This window comes from Anabas testudineus, chromosome 18 (genome assembly GCF_900324465.2).
Source record: "Anabas testudineus chromosome 18, fAnaTes1.2, whole genome shotgun sequence".
Taxonomy (NCBI): Eukaryota; Metazoa; Chordata; class Actinopteri; order Anabantiformes; family Anabantidae; genus Anabas; species Anabas testudineus.
The window spans coordinates 14,473,591-14,492,323 of NC_046627.1; the positions used below are offsets into that span (position 1 = coordinate 14,473,591).

The window sequence follows — 18,733 nt, forward strand, 5'->3', positions numbered from 1 at the left end:
TCACACACCTACGTGGTCCAGCCTAGTGCTGACCAAACTCACGCAGCTCGCCCTGTGACGTGCTTTTTCTTTCCCAACCAGCCAGACGACACACGGCTGCCGCTAAACAACTAGAAGTGTCAGCAAAGCCTCATGGATCCCACACAATAAACATCCCGTCGCCAGATGAGGACAATGACAGACTACTCGGTGAAAGTGTTTAGTCCTCGGGGACTTGGCTTGATGTCGGTTCTCGCTCTGCGAGGCCAGATCCCAGGCCGTTAAATCATACCACAGAAAACAAAAACAACTGTGACAAGCAGAAGCATGATGAATCAACGCGGTGACTGTTTAGAGTTCCTTAAGCCGACGAGAACCTTTATTCATCTGGATATAGCATGTAATAACCTTCTAGAGAGGTGTCAGCACTGTTGACTAATCTTCCATCCTTAATTTCACTGTCTTTGTCATAAAACTCTTTCCAAAGTGAGTAGGTGCAAAGATCTCTGAGATGATCTGTTTTTCTTTGTTGGCCCCCAAATAATTTACAGTATGAGAAGTCTTGTTAGCGCAGCAGGACTAGAAAAACACGTTAAACGATCATTTCGTTTTCGATAATTACAACTTATCAAATAAAAATAGCAATAAATTGTTTTTATTATATTTTCATACTGTATTTCTTCAGAGGTTGTTTATCAGTCTAGCTGATTTACACTTCTAAATGTGAAACTAAAAAGTCTAATATCCTCTGGGGGGGGCGGAGGGGGGCAAAGCTTGGACAAGACTCAGCAGCTCATGAAGCTACGCTCCAACTGCTGCTGTTCTGTGTAGTCACTTTGTGCCCCACTGAAAGAAGTAGCAGGGCTACCAGAAAATGTGGAAGACAAACTGTGCAACATCAGCCAAGTGAATCCTCCCTCTCCTCCTCCTTCTCCTCCCAAGTGGAATAAAAGCATCCCACGACTGCTAACACTGATTTTTTTTTCTTTCCTACTTTGATTTGAGGAAAAATGGGAGATAAGAATGGCAGAGATAGAGAAAAGGAAAGACAGAAAGAGGAGTGAGGAAACAGAGGCCAGCTTTGTCGTTTTTTTTACTAAACATAAAAAAAAAAAAAAAAGCGAGCTGAGGAGAGAAACCCAGCCATCATTATGAAGCCGCGTGCAGATGCATTCAATTAGTTGTGGTTGGAAAAGCCTTGGCCTCAGACCAGCACTTTCAATAAGACGGGGTGGGGGAAGAGCGCTCTCTCTCCCGTCCGACAACACCGCAACACTTCTAACCTCGCAGACGCACACAAACACACGCACACACAGATACACATGGAGTCACCACATCTGTCCTAGGACTGCTGCTGAGGCAACCGCGTGACGCCAACGCTAAATATTCGACTTGTGTACTGTGAATGAGGGAGTGTACTGATTACATGTGGTGTATATATATATGTGTGTGTGTGTGTAAAGAGCTTACAAGTAATGTGTGAAGGAAATACAGTTGAGCACATTACACTCTCAAAGACACCCGCATGTGCCATCCATCTTCTAACTAGTGGCCACACAATGACAGTGAGTTTCCTGACACCTTCATTTCTTTCCTTAAAGTGACCACAGGAAACTGATGCCGTTTTCTTCTCTACACTTTGGGATTTTAACTCAAACACACTCCCTCCAAATCATGACTTAGTTTCAAATCAGTACTAAAAATTCAAGTCCTTTGAGATGCATGACTTTATCTTATTTGTATTTTATTTGAATGCCTTTATTACTGGCACGCTATTTATTCTACCCTGTTTTTTTCCCCAGAATGTGTAAAATCTACTCATTTAATGACCTTTAAACATCAAGGCTTCTCTTTAAATTCAATCAGAAGTGTTATTTGCACTAAAACATATGCTAAAATTAACATAGCAGTAAAAGGAGAACAGAATGAGATGATTAAAGCTATTTTATTATCTGTGTGGCTTTCCTATCTTTAGCTGTGTTGAGCATTTTCTTAAAAAAAAAATTAAAAAAAGAAAAACTTGATGTGTAGCTAATTTTTATGCCAGCAGCAAGTGCTATGTTTGACCTTAGCTTACAAGCGCTTTGATCTAACAAGACAGCTTAATGCCTCCTACAAATCAGAATGTCACTGGCTTTCACAGAAGGCAGTGATTTCACATTTGATGTGTGGGGAGATGGAGCGGGGGGACAGAAAATGAAAGGATAGGAGGAGCAGGTGAGCTGAGTGCTGAAGAAAGGGGGGAGACCTCACCTGTTGCTGGTGGAGGAAGGTTGGATCTCTAGGGCTCAGGCCTACAAAACGATTAGCCGTCGGGGTGCCAGGGGCTGAGTAGCCTGGGTGATGTGGGTGATGCGCCATGACAAAAAAACAAAAAACAGAACGACACGCTTGCATTACAATTAGTGTTGGAGGAATTTATATGTAAATGTTGATCTTATCCACAGTGAGTGAAATACAAATTTTAAATCATCAACATTACAAACAAGCTATAGTAAAACGTGAATGTGGAGTCCCACAGGGTTCTGATTTGGGCCCACTTCCATTTTACACATGGTGTCAGTTTCTACTGGCATCACTGATGAGTCTGAAGAAATATTTTAAGACTATTGAACTAGCAACAGTAATAATGTTTAAAGATTAACTTGATGGTGTGATAAAAAAAAATGTTTGTAGTGTTTCTGTGTCTTTGCTGATCACCTGGAGTGAGAGTCAGCACTACTCACCTTCTGTGGATGTGGTGATGGGCTTAGTGTCGGGCATGGAAAGCGAGACGGGTCGTACAGCGCTGTGATGTGGAGAGGGAGCCAGGACCGGGGTGAAGTGGCCCGGGACCTTTCCTACCACCTGACCACTGCTGTTAGGCTGCAGGTGGGGTACGATGAGACAATGAGAAAACAAAATTCAGCACATACACCTACTACCAATACTAATTTCAAAGCATCATTTATTTGGGATTTAGAGGATTTTGTTTGGAGTTGTTTACTCCATTTCTGGAGTTTATCAGCTTTTTGTTTTGGTCTGTTTGGTAAGCTGAGCAATGGTTAACGCCACATAAAATATGACTCAGCAGTCACAAATCACAACTATATGAAGTCCTAAATGTTATTTATGTTGCCAAATATTGTTTTTAGATTTCCTGGAAAAAAACTTTACAACACATAAAAGCTTATTTAAGGCAAAAAAACACAGACACGTGGTTTCCTAAATGTGTACATACAAGAATGTAATTTGTTTTGACTACCACTAAAACGTCGAACTTCATAAGAAGGCAGACAAGTTGTGTGCAGTCACTTATGCTTACAAGCTCTCGTTCACTAGTAAATGGGCAGAATCTCAATAAACTAATAAAAACATGTAAAAAAAACCTACACTTTCCTGAACTAAATCTCCAGTTCCCTCCCTCAACTGCTCTATTTGCCCCCAAAACAGAAAATCAGCAACAAAAGGAGGATTCATACATTTAATGCTCTGCCTGAAGAAAAGGTTTTTACTACTTTCAGTCACAGTTATTACTAAAACTCTGGGGGGGTGGGCGCTAGCAACAATAGATCCTCAGTCAGTGGAGATGGATTTCCTACATGATTTTAAACAATGATTTTAATGGCGCTCATAAATGGAATTTAGGAGGACCCGGGCATGAAAAGACACATAGAGCTGCGGAGTGACCTGCTACAATGGCGTGAATGCGCGAGTGTAGAGAGCGAGGCAGAGCGACTATATATGTGGAGAAAAAGAAATAAAAGGGAGCTAGTGGGAGCTACTCTTTCAGACGGCTGGAGACTGTCTGGGGCGTTCGTTTCAGGGCCGCCCCGAGTTCAAAACTCAAACAGGCCTTTTCGGAAAAGAATTGTATCCACGGGGTTCCCTCCAATGTGAATAGCATGTTTAATTAGAGTGTAATATAATCTGCGTTAAAGCAAGCATAAAAACATTCTGGCACTCATCCATGGGATTATAAGCGCTGTGTTATTTGCTCACCCGCCCCGTCCCCTCCATCCCCCCCCCCCCCCCCCAAAGCTGGTCTTCTAGCACTCTCTCCTCCCTGCCGGACCCCACTTCGCTAACCCACCACCACTCTTTTCTCTCCTTTCTCCAACACCCCAGCAGAGGGCCAGTTAATTCTGCACAACAGCCGGGCCCCGGCAACGGCAAATATTTACAACCTTTATCATTCCCTGCAGTTTTTCTCTAGAGTAACAATCCCCCCCCCCCCACCGTCTAACCCGCTCCCTGCTCTGGAGATGGAGCCGTCTACGAGGCTTTTGTTTACAGTGAGAACAGCGGGGATATAAAACTCACATAAATATCACACGGCTCTCTCATCTGCAGAGACGCCTGCTCTCTCTCCAGCACACTGGCCGCAGTGTGTACCCAGAACGCAGAAAAGCCCTGAGCTATTTCATTTACTACAATGTCTTCATACAGTTTTGTAAGTCATGTGTGACTGCGATCGCAGTAGTTTAGCTGACTATTTTATGGAGTCCTCAAGTCTTTTTTTTTTTGCAACAAATATAAGGCTGGGATTGCACTATAACCTTATAATAAACAAAAAATAAACATTTCTTTGTCCCAAATTCAGTCTGTGAAATTAAAAGTGGCTTAATTCACTAAATGATTCTGATTAATAATCTGTTTACGATGACTGCTGTAATTATAGCTTTGTCTCTGACTAATATTGGAGAGGTCAAGCAGGGTAAAATTAATAAAACAAGCTATTTGTGTCCCTTTAGGGATCCCAAAAACACAAATTGTTACTAAACTATGGTCAGTTTACATTTTTATATTTTTCACATTTGAGAACAGCACGGGAAAAAAAAGTTTTTTTCTATCACTGGATAATTTGCACATCAATCCAACTATCACCCCTAAATATAAAGAACAGGTTTTAGATAAAGGGGGGAAAAACAAGAAAAACAATGATGTTTCTTTACTTGCAATTGCACAAATAAAGCAGTGACAAAATTGGTGACAATCACATTGTGTAATTTATCCTTTTTGATCTGGGGAGATGAGATAGGAGAATCCCCAAACAAGATAACAAAGAGCAACTCAAGGCCGTGATAGTCGCGTCAAATCAGCTGCAGACGTCTGGCTTCTTGAGAGACAACAAGTAAACAAACTAAATAAATAAAGTAAAACAGGACAGACCTGGCTGCTCTGCGGGCTGGACGGGTCGTACGACGGTACGTAGCTCTTGAGGGGATCAGCAGGGTTGAGGTGGGGTGGGTAGCGGATGGTGGTGTGCGAAAAGTAAGGCGACGGCGCCGGGGGTAAGATGGCCGAAGCCGAGAACTGCAGTGGCGAGTGTGGAGGGGGGCTCCTCGTCGATATAACTGCAAAGAGAAGCAGCCAGAAGAGAGGAGAGAAGATTAAGTCCATGTCAGAGGGAGTTCAGATAAAGCAATCATCATTGATCTACTGGGCTAAATTCAGTATCGGTATAGATTTTAAAACTTTCGAGAGGAAAACGTGGATTAGAGCCAGAGAGGCCGCGCGAGCGTTAGTGTCGCCAGCAACTCACCACTGTGTCCTACACCTGTTAGGCCCGGGTGATGAGGCTGAGGGAAAGTGCTGAGTCGTGGTGAGGAGTCCTGCGGGGAGGTGGGGCTGAACAGTGGCTTCTCTGGCTTCTTCATGGTAGGAGAGGACATGTCTGCTAGGAAAAAAAACACAGATGGTGACACACAGCCAGAAAAACTCACAGGCCTTAGTAAATATCCATCATTTTGTATCATTTCGTATTTTGGCCATTATTTGTTCGTGTTGAGTGAAAGTGAAATAAAACGACTTCACTGTTGCACAAAAGGTCGTCGCGGAAATTAATCACAACATTTCCCTATAGTTCCTATTAGTTCTTCTACTTCTCATGCACGAAGCTCCAAAAAATGAATTATGGTTGAAATTAGGCGGAATTTGATCTGCATGGGATTAGTAATACCATGGGACCTTCAACAAACGCAGCAGACAGTGAAAAACATACTTTCCAAATTACAGACATTACACAAAAGTTCAAAATCACATATAATCTCTGGAATTATTACAAATCATTGGACATCCCTAAGAAATATGAGTCCTGTGAAAATTTGCTTTTGGTCATGTCTGAGCAGATAATTAAATCCAGTGGACTGACACACGGTGGTAAAGCAGCCGGGCGCTCAAATAGGATTTGAGAATCTCAAGACCCTCACGTAATCTTAAATAGAATATTACACTGTAACATCTGCTCGCCTCGGCCTTACACGCTGTCTGACAAGCTACTGTAATTCCCCATGAATAATTCCAGAGGCTCAGAAGAATATACAAAATTTGTGTACTTCTAAAAACTAAAACTAAAGTGCACCAACTCGTACAAGTCGCTCATTTTCGCCGCGCTGCACTCTCGCTGTCACGGCCGCGCAGTTTTCAATTTTCCATGGTAAGACAGTGCCTAAAGGAAACGTGATAACAAAAAGATGCGAGGGGCAACGGTGTATGTTTGCTCCTGCCTCGTCTATGAACATTCATCAAGTGCTTTTCTGGTCTGTCACAGATTCCTGGGGGTGTATAACTTTCAAAACATCCCAAAATGTGCAGCATAAACCCTGTAGAGGAGGCATTTCTGTAGTATGAACAATCTTTCCTTCCTTCCCCTTTCCCACAAAAAGCGAAGGATCCACCCGAGCGACGGGAAGAATCACTCAGAGGGAGCGACAAAGGTGGCTGGAATTCAGGGGGTTTTCCCAGGCTGAGGTTGCAAGAGGATACAGGCTTAAGTGCTTTTATTTTTTTGTGTCAGAGGGAGAAATACCTTTGAGAAGATTGATATCTTAACGTTTTGGTGTAAAAATAGGGTATAGCTTTTAGGATATGCAGCTTTTCCTTCCTTACACTAATTCAATCCTTCAGAGAAATGAACGGAGCACTAATAATTAAAATAAAAAGGCCCGTGTATGTGTACTGAAATAAAAAAAAACTCCCTCTAAAATCTGCTCTCTGAGGAAGATATAAGAGCGAAACTATGTCTTCCACTACATGGTGAGGTTTTGTCGAACGACAACCATGTGCGAGGAATAAGCGCTTGGCACTTGGGAGGCCTCATATGGGTTTAATATCACCCCACTTCTCATTTATTCTCTCCTGACAGAATAATGGCTGTCTTTGGAGAGTTTCCTACCCACCGCTTTCCCTTTCTCCGCGCCCCGAGTGTCGAAGTTTGTGCAGAGCAATACTCGCAGGCCTTGTGCAGAGGGACGCACTGAAATTTCATGTACCCACAGTGGGCTGTGGTTGAATCCCACTAGAGCCGTGTCATCTGTTGTTTTCCTGCGTCAGCCTTACTACTAAAAGAAAAGTGGAGAGCAGGAGATGTGCAAAATTAAAACTAAAGCTCAAACCGGAGCGTGGGACATTTGATTTTGTCTGTCACAAGCGGACAAAGCGTTTTTTTCACCACTTCTGTGGGTGAAATCTAGAGACTTTGGTTAGCAGAGTGTGGAAAGAAGTCAGCAGAGAGCGAGTGTGATCCGGAAACGTGGGACAGTGAGGCCTTAATTAAAAAGGCGATGGGCTCTGCTCTGCACCAGGAGACAGCGTAATGAGACATGCAAGCTGTCCCGCGAGGAATCCGACTTTCTCTGTCGCACCGAAACGAGCAGGAGACGGCACGCTCCTTTCTCCAACGCGCACATCTCTACCTTATCTTTTTCCCAGATGTTTTAAGCCCTACGTGCAGCGTGCATGAGCTCACGTCCCTTCCAAAATGTATAAATAAAGTTAGTGCATGATCATCAAAACTGCGCAGATGGGGAATTTCTCTAAAGTGCGGCCAAGATGTATATCGTGTCCTGATGTTAGATCATGTGACACATTTGTCTTGCAGGTCTAACAGCTGAATGTGAGGTTTACAAACACACCTTTCTCTGCCCACAAGGCGTTTCAGGTGTCTGCGTGTGTTGAAAGTGATATAGTTAACTCGTACGAAGGTAAAACTGAACACTGCATCGAGGAACCCAGCATCTTTCCTGTAAGCGACATATGACTAAGTAGATACATATTTATATTCACCCACCCAGTCATATGGGTTGAAACGTTTAGAGAGTGCTGATGCCTGCAGCTACAGTATATCTGTCATGCTATGCACCTGAAAAGAGTTGAACCGGTTCATGTGCAGCATAACCAGTGGCTCAGAGTTCAGCCGACGGGAAAAAAACAATGTGAGGTGTTTACACTGATCAAATGGATGGAAGACCTCTCCTGTCGCTCTGTCAATAAATCCTGTCAACACGCTCTGGTGCCTAGTGGAGCAGTGCAGAGCTGCACTCTCAGTGTCTGTGTGTTACTGACATCCATGCCCGACAATGATGCCACATATGAATAAGGGTAAAAACAAGGAAAATCACCTCCGTCTCTGTCGTGCCAGTTCGCCCGACTGCTGGCTGGTGAGCTGGGGGACGAGTAGAAGTCGGGTCCCGTCGGGCTGGTGTCCATGTTCTCCTCCATGTTGGTGGTCTTGGGCCTTTTGCTGCAAACGTGGAGAAATAGTTCAATAAGTTGGAATCAAACCTTCTCATTCTCATTTCTGTGTGCTAAATATGCTAATATATATATATATATATATATATATAATATATATATATAATAAGCTACACTAATTATCTCCTAATCAATCTTTAATTCTCTTTGCAGCCCATGCAATAGGTGACATGTTTCTATGTTAAAAACACATCAGAAATGAAAGCTATGACGGCTGACGAGGACTTTTACGCCAAACTTTTGCCCATAAAGCTCATTTTTGTTGCCGTAACTTCAACTGACCTGCCAGGAGGGGAGGACAAGGAGCGATGCAGCCCCATGCTGGAGTTCAGGTCATGATAGTAGGGCTGGCTGGGCATGTCAGCCATGGAGAAGTTCACCGCTGCACCGTGGGTGATGGGCACTGTAGAGGACACAGACAAAACAAAGAGAGACGGATATGCTTTACTGTAATTACGTCTAAGAAGGAGTTCGATGTCAGCTGTGATGCCAGACTGAGCAGTGAGTCTTTTCCCGATCCTTGCATCTACAGTAGAGACGCACAATCAATTGCTAAAATAGCTTGACTGACTTTTACTAATGCATCGCATTTAGAGGCACCGTGCGTCAAATTAAGCGCTCCACATTCACAGGTTAACTGTGTGACCATCGCAGGCTTTTTTGCTGAGCTGTCATTAACAAGTCACTGTTTCTTGTACAGTTGTGGCTGCAGAGAACACGTTTCTGTGCAACCTGCTTATTGTACCTAGCAGTATTAGTATATATGACTATCTATTATATATTATTTGAGAGGACTGAGGGTGCTGGGTGGATTTGAGTTCATTCAAAAACCATGAAACTGAACAATCATTGCACACTGAAGAAGACATTAAAGCTTGAAATAAATGCAAGAAACTTCCCGGTATTTGGAAAAAAACAAACAAACATGCATTTGTTGTTTTGGTGCAAGACAGAATAATTTGTGATGATCTGAACTGACTTCCTAGTCACGCTGATGCTCGGCAGTTTCCTCGCGTGGTGATTTACAGCGGAAAAGGTGTTGTTTTTCTCACTGCGATCAGGGGGAGAGATATAGTTTCAAGGGAGGCCAGACCTGTGTTTACAGAACAAAAGGAGTTCGCCACCCATCCTCAGTCTTTCCCCTTCTCTCTCTCTCTCTCCCTCTCTCGCTCTCTCTTCAGTGTGTGGCCTGCGAGGCTGCCTGCAGCTCGAGCGGTTGGTTGGTTTGGAGTCGATGAGACGATGGAGTGTGTGGCGCCGTCTGTTGTGGTCTGAGGTTCACCACTGGCATGATCCGTCCGCCAGCCTCCGCCCTGGCAGCCAACTGTAGTCCTGGCAAAGGCCCCTACCCGCTGCTACCCATACAGAGCTGTCTGTAGAGGAATGCATCCGGCCCGAGGACATTGAATACAAGACCATTGTTTTGTTTTTTTTACTTCATGGCAAGGATACCCCCAACAATGTCTCTCTCTGCTGGCTTCTCTCGGTCGCTCTGTCTTTGTTATTGGCCCTGCACAATATTTGTGATGTCACTTGGCCCCATTGCCAGTCATCTCATTTAATAATCTGGGCTTTTAAGCTTAAACAAACGGTCAACGAAATAATGATGATGCAAAAAATTCCAGTAGGTCTAAAAGTTAGACCAACAGTTTCTTTCGCTTGTGTGCCGACACATTTCTTCTTTTTTTTTTCGTTGACAACTGGACATGCAGCGGAGGCTCCCCTTGCATTAATGAGTATCCTCGTCAACATGCTGCATTGCAAGTCAGCCTTGAACTCCAGAGCTCCCTTTGATGGACTTCAAAGAATGTCTCAACAGCCTGGAGAGTTGGGAGAGAAGCGCGATGACCGACGAGCGGCTGCTTAGATGTCTTCCCTGGGAGTGACCGGCTGAGTGAGTGACAATTCCTGTGCGTCCGTCGACCTTTTTAAAATTCCAGCTCGACTTCAGTCGGCTCTATTGAATCGAGGCCCCGGTCACATGAGAGCAAACACACCAGCGCAGCAGCCATCTGGTCAGGGGGCAAATTAAACACTAAACAAAAACACAGCCTTCCAGAGCATATTCAGTTTCTTGGTGAAACAAGTAGGAGCCGCTGTACAGAAGGTTAAGGCAACCTAGTCTATGCAGTCACACGGAAACATGGCAGTAAACAGAAACCAAGGTCGGCATTAAATTATATTTGCAGTTCCCTGCACTGTACATGTTGAAAGTTTGCAAAAGCCAGCAACGTGCATCTCTGAGCATCTCCAAGAAGTTGGATAATCACGTTAATATTTAAAAAAATACACGTTACTTGTTGTTTTCTATTTTGATGGATGAAAGTTCCAGGTTTAGTATAAAACTCTCTCCGAATTAAACTACACAGAAGCTGCAACTAACATTCACTGTCCTGCAGGTTTCTCTGACTGCAGCACAGCATGCACAGCACACAAAGCTGCACATCACACGTACTGCATGTTTCTTCTAAACACAGGTATGGCAGCTGCAGCCCCAGCTCCGAGGCAGCACAGGTAAGCTACACCTCGGTGCCGAGCTATTAGAAACAAGAGGACTCCGGGAAGAACAACCGTCAACGGCTTCGCACAGGGCAGACATGTCCACACAGATGCACACAGGTTTGTACACATGCCTGTGCCATCAAGTGTTCTCTTATTGCAAAGCAGACTGGTCGAACTGGATCTACCGCACTACAGGTGTGTGTTGGATTCAGGCAGGAGGTTGATATTCACGGAAAAGTTGAGAGTTACAGATGTTTTATTGTCCGTTGAGGATGTAAGAGCTTATTTTTCTAATCAGAATCGGTTGTTACTGATTTACATAAAAACCTCTAAAAACATGAAGCTGCACTGGAGCAAAGCGTGACGTCTTCAGTAACACTGCCTGCTCACACACGCAGTGACAGATTAACATCTCTCCCTGACTCTCAGATTAACTTGGCTGCACCTGCTGCAGTAGAGATCCTCACACCTTAAGCATTTTTTCTAAGTGCATGGACTTTGGCGTCCTCGTGTGATTCCTCCCGCGGCTCCACCCAGCTTCAACCCAAGCCAAGGTCTAACCAGTGATAAGTGAGAGAATAACCGAAAACACCTTACACCACCTCAGTGTGTGTGTGTGTGTGTGTGTGTGTGTGAATTTGAATATGACGGCTGTGCACTTACTCCTGGACACTCGCACCAGCTCTGCAACACTGAAGACTCCTGATTTGATGAAGCTGTCTTCCAAGTAGACTGTACACAAAGGGACAGAAAGAAAATGATTAATGCAATATTCACGTAAAGCTCGTAATTAACGACATGCTGAATTAAAGTGTGTAGCACAAAATTAGAGCTAAAGATTTGCCTCCATATCGTTGGTGTGAAATCGACAACATCAAATTGATGGCCTGATAAATCATTTCATATTTGACACGGACGGAGCTGAAGACTTATTTATTCTTTCTGCTCATATTTCATCCATCAAAAAGTAACAAAGTGTAAAACAAACACTTTATTTTTTACTTATTTTTTTTACTTATTTATTTTATGTGATGTTGAACAAATGAACAAATTAGCATTAATCTGTTTTGTAACCATCCTTTTTATAACTTCTGACACCTTTTTCTTGTTAGCATGGAAATTATCTTAACTTAACTTTATCTTATCGCCGTGATTTGTTGTTGGTTTGAAAACGAGCGTGTCATGAAAAAAAAAAAAAAAAAAAAACGCTCCAGTTACTGTTTCAGCTCAAATGCTTAAACAAACTGCACTAAACTGTTCTGTGCCGTGAAATAAAGACTGATGAGACAGGTGGGTGAGGAGGGCTGGGAGTCCGAATCAGACTTCTGGAGCTGCGGGCGCTGCCTAGTTGATCAAATAGACAAATAAAACATCATAACTGTCAATATTGACACTGTTAAGCTGCAATAAAGTGTCCCTGCACAGAATCTCCACCTTAGAGAGATAATTCCTGTGGTATTATAATATTAAAGATTATTTTTAAAGTATGAGCTTTGCTCGTTCCAATGTAAATAAACGGACTCGCTTGGAATCATAAAACCGTTTAGGAAGCAAAACAGCCAGATTTTTTTTTTTTTTTCTTCTCCTGTTTTCAGACAAACTATTTTTAGACTGAATGATATTGTTGCATATTTTCCGTGCATTTCGAAGCATTCGATGAGTTCTGATTGACCTGCCCAAGAGTTTGTAAAACTAATCAGAGTCTGTCAGTCAAGCAAAACAGCCAGACAAGTTATTGACACCCAAATGACTCCGGCTCCGCTTTGATGCGATGCCAACAGCGCTCGGACCATGCCAGAAAGATAGGCGCCGCAACTCGATTGGCACCTACGAAAGCCCGATGCCTCCAGTGAGCCAACAGCTCTTGCGGGGAACTGTGCCACTGCCTAGGGCCTCCCAGGCCTGAGTCATTGGCTCGCCGGCAAGTTTTCTTTGGCACTCGTATCAGCAGAACCTGCTCTTGAGGTAGAAAACTAATTATGCCTCTCAAACTATTTTCATTCCAACATTGTGACGACACAGTGCAGGTCAGTCCAGGGAAACAACGGCGCCGTCAGGGGATATTCTCTACAGCTCACCTTGACACACTCAACTGAGCCAAAGGTGCAGTCTGCTGCAACAGTCTCACTCCGGAGCCCGAGTGTCTTTGCCTCTTCCTTTAACTACGAGTCTGATGCTGCCACTGGGATGGAGCCAATGCAAATTTAATTATCCACTTACGTTTTATTCCTCCTCAGCCCGTTCACAGTTAAATACTATAGAATCAGTCAGTGGATGACACACAGAAGTTGAAACATGTTTTGCTTATCTGTGTATTAACGGTGGTATGTTACGCACCTTGGAGTGCTGAAGTACAGGTTTTTACGATTGTACAGTAAATCTGTTTTGCCTCTAAGTCGCCGAGTTCACAGCAGATAAACGCTATTTCACCTGGGTAGATTATAGTGTACATAGGGCGCTGTACAAAGGGAGAGCTGCATAGGAACAATAGAGCGATGACAGGAGGGAGAAGGGTGGACAACTGTTACTGTACATACCTGGAAGAGGGGTTTTGCCTTGCTCATTGTTACTGGGACTTCCTGACTGCTGCGAGTCTGCAAACACACAGAGAGAGAGAAGAAGGAGGGGGTTAGTACAGAATGAGGAAAACAATAAATCATCTTGCAGAAACCCAGTTTTCTTGTCAGTATTGATTATTTCCAGCAAAGATAACCTCACGGCTGGTTAAAACAGAACCGTTCCTTTACTCTTATCACAGTTCGTCTCTCAGCACAAGCTCGCTGAGGGCGCTGTTTAAACTTGAAATAAAGAAATAACTTCTGTCAAGACAAAGTGGAAATCAGGATGGAGAAATTTCCTTCCCTGGGTGCCCAAGTCGAGGAGAGCACACCTACCTAGTGTACGCTCAACATGACAGATCTGTTTGAACGGTATTATCGTTAATGGGAGGGCAACGTGAAGAAAAAGCTCAGTGTCTGACACAGGATAGCCTAAAGGTTTTAACTAGCAGACCTCCTGGGTAATTTTTCAAAGGCCCTGAGGGAATGTAGGTGGTGAGGGGTGGGGGGGGGGGTGTACAGAATGTGTTCGGTCCTGCTGTGCAAGGTACGAGCACAGTACAAAATGTAGAGAGAGGACAGGCAGGGGCGGGGAAACACAAGGAAACATGAGTGAAATTCTTTCCACAGGCTACAGTGCACAGGCTTTGCTATGACGTCTTTTACCTCCGAGTCCCACTAGCAGTGGGAATCTGTCATTCCTCAGAGGTTCCTGTTCTGGTTGATCTCTGACGGGCACAGGGGCCTTTTTGTTCTTTTACTGTACATCGCCGTTGTGAAACATAAAAATGAAACGAGTAAATCACAGTCAGCTTTCAATCCATGCATGCAGGGAATGGCGTTTTTGCGTCTGGAGCGGACCCCCCCATCCACCCCCACCCCATCACGACTCAAGCTGGGCCCGAGCCCACACATGGCCCGACACGGAGAGGCCCTCAATAAGAACCAGCAGGGAGATTATCATCTGCGCCTTTAACATTAGAGCGCCGACACAAGGAGCCGGAGACAGTGAACTCAGATACCCTCGCCTTGCAACAACACCCCTTTTCCTGCCGCGGCTCTCATGAGCTGTGGCGTTACAGAGGCAACGGAGGAAAGGAAAGAGAGGAGGAGCAGGGTGGGGGGGGTGGAAAAGAGAGAGAGAAGAAAAAAAGTTGAAAGATTTATCCCTTTCTAGTTCTCTCGCTGTGTCTCTCTCTCCCTCTCTCTCTTGTTCCCCCTCTCCTAAATTTGACTATTAAACAGCTCTGCAAAAACAGAATGTTCTTGGCTGAAGCTCAACAATGACAAAGTAGGGAGGGAACAGGACCATACGTTAAGAAGTAAAAAAAAAAAATCCCCTCTTTTCAGTATGCTTAGTCTTAAAAATGTACGAGTAACATACAAATTATCGTCTTACAATAGATCTCTGTTCTGCTGCCTAAAAACATAAGCTTGACTTACTCTTTCTCATCGAGTAGTCCTACGGGTTTTAAAAGGATCTCTGGTAAATCTCTTACGTGCGCACCACGCGGAACAGTCAGAAGATGTTCGTCCACTTCTGTTCCTTCCTCTACAATTTCCTCAAGGCCAAAGGGACGTCTTTAAATGCTGCTTGTTTTTGTCTAATCTAGCCGTCCAAAACCCAAAAAGGTGTTCTTTAAATCTCAGAGGCTGGAATCAGAAAACAGTCCCGGTTTGTACGTGCTTTTGTCGAATCAGTTATCAAAACTGTTGAAGATTGAGTTTCTGTTGATGCTAAAATCTGTATTATATTTCAATTTGGGCACTCTTGTTCACAGTGGCCTCGGTAAAATAGACGTTTCCTTTACCGTGCACCAGAACGCCCCACAGACGTGCACGTAGCATGTCAAGCAGCTCTTGTGGGCGAGCAGAGGTTTGTGTGGATTTGGCGCACAAGCACATGTCTATAAAGTGATTGCAAAAAAAAAAAAAAAGCTCAGTAGCCTTGTCTCGCTGTCTTCCAACTCCCCCACCCACCCATGCCACTTTCAGAGTCATCCATCAGTCTAGTTACGACTGCCAACTCCACGCTCGCTCCCTGAGAACTGCTGAGAGGGGGAGAAACGGGCAGGGGGGAGCGAAAAGAGCACAGGCGAGTCGCGAAGGGGTAAACACTGAAAGAAAAAAAACGATGAGAGGAGGAAACAGAGTGAGGAGGAGGTGGAGGTGGGAGAGAGGTGCACCGGTTTGGTTTAGATCGGATCAGAGTTTTGTGTTTTTCGCTATTTCTTCTTCTTCTTCTTCTTCGAGGGCAGAACAGAACAACCGTGACAAAAAAGAGCAGATGGTCGTGGCAATTAGAGATCCCAGGCAGCATCTTCCAGCATGAGGCGCCACTGTAGCACCAGGAGAGACCACCTGGATGACTCAAGGTGGGATGCGAGCATATGGCGCATCTGCCAGGCCTGCACCGGAGCAGGAAACACCTCCCCTATCGCATTACATTTTACCTTTGACCTCAGAAGGGCAGCTTCGTGCTCCTTCTTTTTCTTCATGGTTAGTACAGTGTTGGGATTTGGCCCTGATGATGCTACTTTGAAATGATTAAACAGAGCATTTGAAATCTGGATTTACATAAAATATCATTCAGGTTTCTAACAGTTGGACTGAAATGGGAGAGAAACTGGTGTCTGTGTCTAAAAGGTGTCCTGTGCAGAAGCGCGGCCGATCTCACAGTCTTCAAATAAACAGTAGTGTAACCTGTAAATAAACAGTTGCGGTCGAGGAGGCCGGGCTTTGCCCTGGGAGCTTGGCAAGGCTCGATCACAGGGCCAGACACCACACACGCGCCTTCTCCCACACACACACACACACACACACCCACACACACACAAACACACACACGGACCTTTTCCAAAAACAACATTTCTTTGCAACCTCCATCCCTGCCACTTGTTTAAATAAACAAACCGGTTCATGAAGGAAGTGAAAAAAAAAAAAGCAGTACCACGTATGAATCGGATTATTTCACGTTACTCAGCAAAAAAAAAAAAAAAAAGGAGCAATGGGGGCTTGTGGGTATTTTGGATGTGTCCACGAGTTCTTACACCTTCTTGCCCGTTGGGATACTTATCATACCACAGTAACGATTAGGGTAATTAGGGGTAATGGCAACAGAAATCTGGCTCGGCAAGAAAGTTTCTCAGTGCTTGTGAGGTTTATCCACACCCAAGTGTGTTACTCGCCTGGATTTATAATCGCTAAAACACACACTCACCCTAACCCACCCTCTCATATTTTGGCATGATACCCATTTTGTTCCCACTAAATTGCAGAACACACATGCACATACACGCACAGTGTGGATTAAATTAGCCACATAGTTTGGAAAACTTTCCCTTTTCTTTTTTTTGACAGCGGCGGTGGTGCACACACTCTTAGCCCACAAACACTTGCAGACACATACAGATATCCTCTATAAAAAAAATAAAAAAAACTATGTGCACGCGCAACACGCACTCCCTGCAGATGCATACCGCTGTCGACATTTCAGGAGGAGAAGCCTGTCTGGCAGCCATTTTATGCCGAGCGGGGTTCTGTGCACATGTATAGCACTCTGGCTGCCAGAGGCATGGGTCCTGAGCCAAGACGCATTTCAGCAGCCTGGGGAGGCGAAGGGGAGGGGAGTGTGGAGGAGAGGTGGCGTGGGGTGGACTCCCGGAGAAGTAGGGAAACTGAGAGAGAGAGAGAGAGAGAGAGAGAGGCAGAAAATATCGACCTAATTATGGAGCAGCTCCGATGCGTCATGTTTCGACAATACAGCTGCTCCTGAGTAAATATTTGATGTGGCCGCGCAGACTTTCTGCTCAGTGTCCTCCTGCTTTTCTTTCCTGTTCCGCTGCAGGAGACTCCAGTTTGTCCTTCCTTGGTAATGCACACACACACGATATGTGTGTGTGTGTGTGTGTGTGTGTGTGCTGCACAGGGTCATGCAAGTCTTGACAGTATGCCTAAATGACTATACATGTGTCGGTATGTAACGTGTGCCTGTGTGTGTGTGTAGCTTGTCCGTGTCCCCCTCTGCTCCTGGTTTCGATCACTCAAAGCTTTGCAGATGACCTCACGCTTCTCGGGCTGGCTTCCAACAGCCGGCAGAACCTGCTCCCTTCTCCAAATCTTTTTCTTTCTTCTCCTCGCTATCTGTCCATCGCTGTCCCTGTGCCTGCAACAGTATCCGTCCTCTATTGTATCTTTTTACACCCAACATATCCACCACTCAGTGTGCGTCTGTGACAATACTGTCTTATCTGGTGAAAAGTGCACATTAGATCTGTTTCTGAATTTCTTGATCCCTCGCCTCCCCGCCCTCCTCCCCATATTTCCTTTAACACTTCTCTCCTTCTTTCTTTTAATGTTTCCATCTGTGTTGGCGCTCTCCCCGCTTTGCCGCCTTTTTTTAATGCCCCCTCTCTCTATCTACCTCTTTGTCTATCTCTCTCTTCTCTCCCTCCCTCGCGCTTTGTTGTCTAAACAAAGTGGCCTTTATCAGGATGAGCCGCAACCCAAACAAGGCAAACAAAAGATACGGGCGAGGAAATCTGCCCGCAGAAGAGGGAGGATCTTATCGTGCCAGCCATTGTGTGCCAGTCTGCCAACTGCTGATGCCCCCCTACTGCCATCCCCTCCCCATCCACACACACACACACACACCAAATTCTGGTTCTCAGCACCCCCCGCCTCCACCCGGACTCACGCATGGCATTCTGTAAAGGACAGCACCTGACCGGGCTGAAAGAAGAGTGATGGTGATGCCGAGGGTAAATGGGGCACCATCTTGGGATGGCATCATCTCGAAAAGAAAAAAGAGCTTTAACAAAGCGATAAAACCAAAACTGAAATGCAGGACAACTTGTTTCCTCCACATTTGGTAGGACAGCGTGTTGTTAGATCAACCATTAGTGATCCTTCTGCACAGACAGAAAGGGAGAGGATTGTGTTTCCTTTGACAAACTATGACTATGTTACTGCGATGGTGGCTATACACTGTGTGACACTCTGATGATTATCTCATAATTGGAACAAGGCAAGAATGTCTTATTGGCTTAAAGGAGCACCTGGTAATCCGGATAGCTACCCTATCATATGTCTGCCACTGACGGGGAATGCAGGTACAGTAGGATGAGTTACACATGCACACACAAGTGACACACACACACACACACACACACACACACACA

The 18,733-nt window shown here is 44.7% G+C and overlaps 1 protein-coding gene across 6 annotated transcripts in view; it reads right to left on the reverse strand.

The window, feature by feature from the left end:
- The window catches only part of LOC113157301 (nuclear factor 1 B-type), a 62,580-nt gene that overhangs the window by 10,982 nt on the left and 32,865 nt on the right, over positions 1-18,733 (reverse strand). For 3 of the 6 annotated variants that reach the window (XM_033326579.1, XM_026352708.1, XM_026352704.1), the window contains exons 3-10: positions 13,533-13,589; positions 11,659-11,727; positions 8,776-8,896; positions 8,361-8,482; positions 5,504-5,635; positions 5,131-5,315; positions 2,706-2,844; positions 2,233-2,315 (exon numbers count right to left, since the gene is read on the reverse strand). In XM_033326579.1, the coding sequence (XP_033182470.1) occupies positions 2,233-2,315; positions 2,706-2,844; positions 5,131-5,315; positions 5,504-5,635; positions 8,361-8,482; positions 8,776-8,896; positions 11,659-11,727; positions 13,533-13,589 (908 nt within the window). Of the gene's footprint in view, positions 1-2,232; positions 2,316-2,705; positions 2,845-5,130; positions 5,316-5,503; positions 5,639-8,360; positions 8,483-8,775; positions 8,897-11,658; positions 11,728-13,532; positions 13,590-18,733 lie in introns of all 6 variants that reach the window. The other 3 variants (XM_026352705.1, XM_026352706.1, XM_026352703.1) reach the window with 1 other exon arrangement.